Here is a 7360-nt window from a genome sequence, read left to right as displayed (position 1 = left end):
TGTATGACTGTACCAATTTAATTCCTTTATTTTTATGTAAATTTATAGTAGTTCGCGCGTTAAATGTTTGAATTCGCCATCTACTCGAACAAGTAGAGTGGGGTGTATTTAAAAAATTTAATCAATCTTGACAGTTAATGTTTAACAATTCTGTCGTGAAGATTTTACATGTTCAACAATAATGAACTTCTATGAAATTAAATGACGACTCTTAAACCTAGGTTGATAGGTTATGTAACGTACAGTATCAGTGATGTTATCAACAACGTAACAGCACTGAAACTATTTATGTGCTGTATTATGAATGTATACTGATGATTAACAAAGAATTTTCTAAAATAAATCGGATATTCTCCTTGAATCTGTGTTGTAAAGAGGTGAGATATATAATCGTGTAATATGTAAAGGAAAAGGTGTCAGCCAAACAGTTACATCGGAAGTTCTAACCTTAAAAATCACTTCCAGTGAATAATTCTATTTTAAACAAAAGAGACTGCAATACCCATCCACTTTTATTTCATTATCTTTGTACGATGCTTTGAGAAGCCATCTTATCACCATTACCATATTATCAAAAATAACAATAAACAATTCAAAGAGAACAATGGAGACTGATAAACCCGTCACAGTTAAAGAACAACTATCATCCACGAATTTTACAGATTTGAAAATAGTAGATACAGTGGAACGTGTAAATAATTTATTTAATAAGCGTTTTTCAATCAAACACAATGAGTGTTATTGTTTACCTGACCCACAAACAATGTTTACGTGTCCTGTGTGGAACGTTGATGAATTGCAAAAGTTAAAGCACGAGCTCAACGACATAAAGAGTTCATTAAACAATTATAATATGGAACAATGGCATTCGCACACAACAGATAGGAACAGCGCGAAGTACGTTATGACATATTTGAAGAAGCAAGTCAAACCAGAATTTTTAACTCAGGCATGGTGTAAATTCTATGAGATAGTATCGTCCTTTCCTCTAATACCAATAGGCCATATTAATAATAATAATGGATACTTCAAGTCTGTCCATTTGTGCGAAGCACCTGGAGCATTTGTAACATCGTTAAACCACTGGTTAAAAACAAATACACCTGAGATTCAATGGGATTGGATTGCTACAACACTAAATCCGTATTACGAAGGCTATTCCACTAGCGAGATGATTTCAGATGATAGATTCATAAGGCACACGTTCGATCGGTGGTGCTTTGGGAAAGATAATACTGGTAACCTGAAAAATTTAGAAAATTTGAACGAACTGATAAAAGCTTCGGAACCTCGTGACAATATATTTTTAGTCACTGCTGATGGCAGTATAGATTGTACAGGCGATCCAGGGGAACAAGAGAATATAGTAGCGCATTTACACTTCTGCGAGGCTACGGCTGCTCTGCATTTTCTACAAACTGGGGGTAGTCTGGTGTTAAAGATTTTTACTACTTTCGAATGTCACTCGATCTGCTTACTTTATTTACTGTGTTGCTGTTTTAACGAAGTTAATGTAGTCAAACCAGCTACGAGTAAAGAAGGAAATTCAGAAACCTATGTTGTCTGTACAAATTTTAAGGGGAGATCAGTCGTCCTACCACACTTAAAGGAGCTTATGAAGTACTACGAATGTAGCCCTGAGAAAGCGATGTTTAATAAGGACGATATTCCATGTGCATTTATATTGAAGATTGTAGAATGTAGTAAATTTTTTAAGTATCATCAAAGTCTGGTCATAATGAATAACGTCATCACATTCGACTACAATAGCCCTAAGATATGTAACTATATCAAGCGAATTCAGCATATGGTTGGCGAGAAATATATCGCAGACTATAATATAAGAAAATTGATGTCGGGAGACATTGTGGGAAATACAACGCTGACTACGACTAACAACGTTAGAATCAGAAGAATGGTGCTCGGCTCTTACAACGAACGTTGCGAAAGACATCATTTAGCACCATGGGATCAATTAGAAGCTCTCTACGATGACTTGAACAGATTAGAGATTACCGAATATCCTTCGGATCAAACTCTGACAGTAAGATATTTTACTTGAACTAAACTTAAAATCCCGTTACAGTAGGAACTAAAAATGATTGTTTTCTTTGTAGTTCACGGTGAACGAATTGCCAGGAGGTTTACAAATTTCTTTGGCGAAAGCATTTCATAGGGTGTACTCTTCGAGATTTTGCAGCGACAGTATATTTGTGATAAAAACGAAAATCGATGACATTCTTGCTAACATGGGACATTCGATACAGTATCCTCCCATGAAAAAAGTCAACAAATTAAAGAAAAAGATTCTCTGCAGACCGATGCATAAAATTTTAACATTTCAATTCACCAATGTCTATGATACCTACAAAATGATTAATACCATTTACGATACAATACAGAGCCTCGACATGGGAGACACTCTAGTATTAGTAGGTTACCCGTTGCTCACAAGTTTCAATGTTGGGCTGCTCTACCTCATAAGTTGTACTTTCAATTCGGTTGCACTCCAACTTCGCAACGGTATCGGTTCAGAAATCACATTAGAATACTATAACAATAGCGAGGAGATACTGAAGCATTTAGGTGACGTTAAAGCTACCTCTTCTAACATTCAAGGAACAGGAAGTGCTATTTTGCAAATATTCCCTGCAACGTTCCTGTATGGTAAGAAATGATTTAGCGTGTCCCAGGAAAAATGTTCATGCCGTACACTATATTTCTATTCTATTTTTTCTTGTTTCTAGAAAGTGATCTATTCTTCCCGGTAGTGAGTAGTAATCACTGGACTATCAAATCGTACGTTCACTATATTTTCACTACGTTAGAAAAACATATTAAAGAAGAGGGAAACTAAAACGCAACGTTTCTACAATACGTAAACGGCGACAGTTGTATCAACACTTTTGGTACAATAAACAATTATATATGACCAAATGGTGTACTATTCCCTTGAATTTTTATTACCAGAACACGTTCGAAAGTAACAGTTCTTGGCTGCCTCCTTTTTGTACATATTTATGGTTTCTTTTTTTAAATGTATGAACGACACAGAAAAACTTAGTGAAATTTTTAATCTACCCTTTTAGATCTATGTAAACTACTATCATGAAAGTTGCTGCAATTGGTAGTTGCGTTCGCCTATTTTCAACCGAACGTGTTATACCAAAAGTGTGCATCGTGGGCGCAGGACCCGCAGGATTTTATGCTGCGCAGCAACTCTTGAAGGTATGTAAAAACTTCGATATAAGTAGACTGCGGATTTTTATGCAAAATAAAAATTTCTGCATCAATTGCAAGACACAGAAGCATGTACTCCTAATGCAATGAATTCATGTAGACTTCCGGTGATGTGTACGTGGACGTATTGGAAAAATTACCAGTACCGTTTGGTTTGGTACGTTTTGGAGTAGCTCCAGACCATCCGGAAGTAAAGAACGTTATTCACACTTTCGAGAAAACAGCGTCTAATCCGCGTTTTCAATTTATAGGAAATGTGAACGTAGGAAAAGATGTAAGCATACAGCAATTACAAGAGTTTTATCACGCAGTTTTGTTGGTATGTATATAGATTGTTCTTATTTTACTTCATCTTTGAGATTGGATACTTAATAGCAGATTGTTGTAGACGTATGGTGCGGAAGAGGACAAACAATTTAATATTCCTGGAGAAAATTTGGAGAATGTTATATCAGGAAGACAATTCGTTGGTTGGTACAATGGGGTACCGGCAGATAGTACTTTGAAACTGAATTTGGATGTGGAAGAAGTAGTAGTATTAGGTCAAGGCAATGTCGCTATAGACATCGCAAGAATTCTGCTATCACCAGTGGATAAATTAAAGGTATGTATTAACCCTTAGCATTCACGTGACAACGTACAGTAAATATTCTATGGACGCAAGAAGGTGTTACATATTGATGCAAAAAAATATCCCCTCCACTGCGGGGCAACGCTGTAGGGGCCGCGAAGCTCAAGCTCAAGCGTAATCTGATCCCAGGTCGGGTGTATCGGTGTGAACCACTACTAATCCAATCGTAAAAACAAACAAGTTTCATTTATTGCACGAAGCGGTGTCATCGGTGCGGACGGTACGCTATCTTTTCACGCGCTGTCTACTTTTCTACATTCGGCTCGGCCTTTGAAGCACAAAAAAATAGGGTCTCTACGAACTCTGCAAACGAACATCCCCGAGGCCCTTGCGTCCATCGAATATTTACTGTACATTGGAAATATTCTGGGTTGGAAGAAAAAATCGTTTGATTTTCAAGTTAACATTCCCTGTCCGAATGCAAAGGGTAGAACATTCGATAAGGATTTTAAAAAAAAATACGTTTCTCTAATTCAGTCGTAAATCTACTGATTCAGAGCACCGATATAACATCATTCGCCTTGGAACAACTATCGAAAAGCAAAGTGCGCAAAGTCTCGTTGGTCGGAAGAAGGGGGCCGTTGCAAGCAGCATTTACGATAGCGGAGTTACGTGAGATAATAAAGTTAGATGGTTGTAAAACTTACTGGCGTCCGGCTGACTTTAAAGGTATAAACGGCATAGTTGACAGCTTGGCAAGACCACGGAAAAGACTGACGGAGCTTATGCTGAAGTCTCTGGGAGAAACACCTGCGAACACAACCGAACCTGGTATAAAAGAGTTACACCCGATCTTTTTAAGAAGTCCTATAGAATTTTTGGGCTCTGATAGAGTCGAAGGAGTTAAGCTATCAATAAACAGACTCGAAGGAGATGATCATCAAAAACAAATAGCAGTACCAACCGAATCGGTTGAACAGATTCCCTGCGGCTTAGCGTTTCGTAGTATCGGATACAAATCCGTTTCGATCGATGAATCGATACCATTCGACAGCAAGATAGGACGCGTGAAAAATTCAACGGGGAAAGTTACAGGCAATATTTATGCAGCTGGCTGGGTCGCAACGGGTCCTGTTGGCGTAATATTATCAACAATGACAAACGCGTTCCATGTCGGTGGGTTAATGAACAAAGAGATCTCGGCTGCGGAAAATAAAGCTGGATCGTTAGGCTTATACCAAATTCTTAAACAAAAAGATATACATTCGGTATCGTATAATGATTGGAAGAAGATCGATAAAGTGGAGTGTGAAAGAGGGAAAGTATTGGGAAAGCCGAGAGAAAAGATAGTTGATATAAATGAAATGTTAGAAATAGCTTCGAGTTGATTCATGGAAAATGGAAGGATTTACAGTTGATATTTATACTTTGTTATAATTTAATGTATTCATTAAATAAAATTGTTTTCCAACTGTTTTTTAATTAGCCTATGTCTTTAAGATTCAAAATATTCAAAGCAATTGTATTGAAGCATAATTTAATAATCAGTTCGGAATAATAAATTTATCAGTGTATTGTGTTTAATAAATTAATGCGTGCCAATGTTCATGGTTTAAAAGTTATTCTGTACCTCGAGTTCTATTGCCTATTTTTACTAAAAAACTAGATGGCAAGGTGGTCAAGGGAGTGCTTGTCGACATCTTTAGCAACAGGAATTGTTGTAAACATTGAACAGCTAGAAATAATAAATTTAACAATAATTGTCACTTTTTAATTGACTTTCGAAAGTGTAGCCCTCATTGGTATTTCAGATCACTGTTAGTTCCACCACCGACGAGGTACTCTAACACGCTATCACCACCTAACCACAGACGAGATACTATTAAAGACTGCCAGCCCCTGTGTTATTCAGCGGGACCAGTAACCGGGCGCGACGGGCGCGGGGATAACGTGGAACTTACAGTGATCTGAAATACCACATCGCTAAAAGTTCTACCAACGACGAGATACACATCAAGTAGAAGAAGAATGATATAGTATTTACCCATTCTGTAATTGCCTTATAATACTATCACCGACGAAATACTATCCCGTCTCTTTACCTAAATAGAACCAGACGATATATGACATTGTTCACGCCCGGGGCAAATCAGCTTGGATAATACATATATTTTGATCTGAAGGAAGGTAAAATTGCAAAATGTTGTGAAAGACAATAGGTATCGGAATAGAATTTATTGAGAAATCAACATATTTATTAAATGTGCAGCTATTAGCTCGATATTATCCTTTATTCATAAGACACTAAAAGGTCTTACAAATAAAGGATAATACCGATTGCCCAGGTCTCACCACGAGGAGGTTGCTGCACAAGAGACCCGAAAGGGAGTCAGAACGAATGCAATATTCCTTCTGGCTCCCTTTCTTACAACGATAGACTTATACTAAATTACGCAAGTATGTCGAGTAATTATCGCGGAGCAAAAGGTGTGAATCGGAGAAGAAGTCTCCGATCCAGGGGGGATCGAAGGCGAATCAGGCAGAAGGCTCTGATTCTTTCAAAGTAAAAAATAAGAGCGAACCAGAGCAGAAGGCTCTGGTTCGAAGGTGACGCGGCGCGTACAATGCTTGCAGTGCAGCTCCGGTCAGAGCCGATACCCGACGTGTCCTCACCAAGAGGAATGGACAGTGAGAAGTGTTCAAACGTAGAACCATCTCTCTGCCAACTACCTGCCACCAGGCAACGCAATGCGTTGAGATGACGTGGGTAGGATGACGAACAGAGAATTTCTCTGCCAACTACCTGCCACCAGGCAACACAATGCGTTGAGATGACGTGGGTAGGATTACGAACAGAGAGAATGGCAATACGAGTGAACAGGTCTCAATGAACCACCCCTCTCAATGTATCGACGCCGAATACCGGCTCCAATCGGTCTGGTACATACAAGCAAGGTCCGACACAGCAGAAGGCTGTGTCGGAGTCAAAAATACGACTCGAGTAAAGTGACGTTACGGCAATAATTACTCGACATATTTAGAACGACGATATACAATCTTAATAACTAACGCACGCAAGTCGATGGAATTATACTAGATTACGCACGCAAGTCGAGCAATTATCGCGGAGCAAAAGGTGTGAATCGGAGAAGAAGTCTCCGATTCAGGGGGGGATCGAAGGCGAATCAGGCAGAAGGCTCTGATTCTTTCAAAGTAAAAAATAAGAGCGAACCAGAGCAGAAGGCTCTGGTTCGAAGGTGACGCGGCGCGTACAATGCTTGCAGTGCAGCTCCGGTCAGAGCCGATACCCGACGTGTCCTCACCAAGAGGAATGGACAGTGAGAAGTGTTCAAACGTAGAACCATCTCTCTGCCAACTACCTGCCACCAGACAACGCAATGCGTTGAGATGACGTGGGTAGGATGACGAACAGAGAATTTCTCTGCCAACTACCTGCCACCAGGCAACACAATGCGTTGAGATGACGTGGGTAGGATTACGAACAGAGAGAATGGCAATACGAGTGAACAGGTCTCAATGAACCACCCC

General features: G+C 39.1%; 2 protein-coding genes across 4 annotated transcripts; both read left to right on the top strand.

Annotated features, from left to right (window-relative positions):
• Positions 1-149: 149 nt before the first annotated feature.
• Positions 150-5440, top strand: LOC143212880 (NADPH:adrenodoxin oxidoreductase, mitochondrial-like). Of its 3 annotated transcripts, none has more exons than XM_076436306.1 (5): positions 150-377; positions 3090-3228; positions 3341-3559; positions 3629-3844; positions 4369-5440. In XM_076436306.1, exons 2-5 carry the CDS (start codon positions 3109-3111, stop codon positions 5197-5199), a joined length of 1386 nt encoding a protein of 461 aa, XP_076292421.1. In that variant the 5' UTR covers positions 150-377; positions 3090-3108; the 3' UTR covers positions 5200-5440. The 3 variants fall into 3 exon arrangements, with proteins under 3 accessions (XP_076292421.1, XP_076300402.1, XP_076303526.1); XM_076444287.1 differs by lacking the exon at positions 150-377 and adding an exon at positions 2769-2909; XM_076447411.1 differs by lacking the exon at positions 150-377 and adding an exon at positions 2872-3010.
• Positions 371-2888, top strand: LOC143206973 (cap-specific mRNA (nucleoside-2'-O-)-methyltransferase 2-like). Its single transcript, XM_076423973.1, has 3 exons — positions 371-2044; positions 2118-2667; positions 2748-2888. The coding sequence occupies exons 1-3, from the start codon at positions 605-607 to the stop codon at positions 2855-2857; spliced, it is 2100 nt and encodes a 699-aa protein (XP_076280088.1). The 5' UTR covers positions 371-604; the 3' UTR covers positions 2858-2888.
• Positions 5441-7360: the final 1920 nt, after the last annotated feature.

This window comes from Lasioglossum baleicum, chromosome 1, assembly GCF_051020765.1.
Source record: "Lasioglossum baleicum chromosome 1, iyLasBale1, whole genome shotgun sequence".
Taxonomy (NCBI): domain Eukaryota; kingdom Metazoa; phylum Arthropoda; class Insecta; order Hymenoptera; family Halictidae; genus Lasioglossum; species Lasioglossum baleicum.
This window is presented reverse-complemented; position numbering and strand designations above follow the sequence as displayed.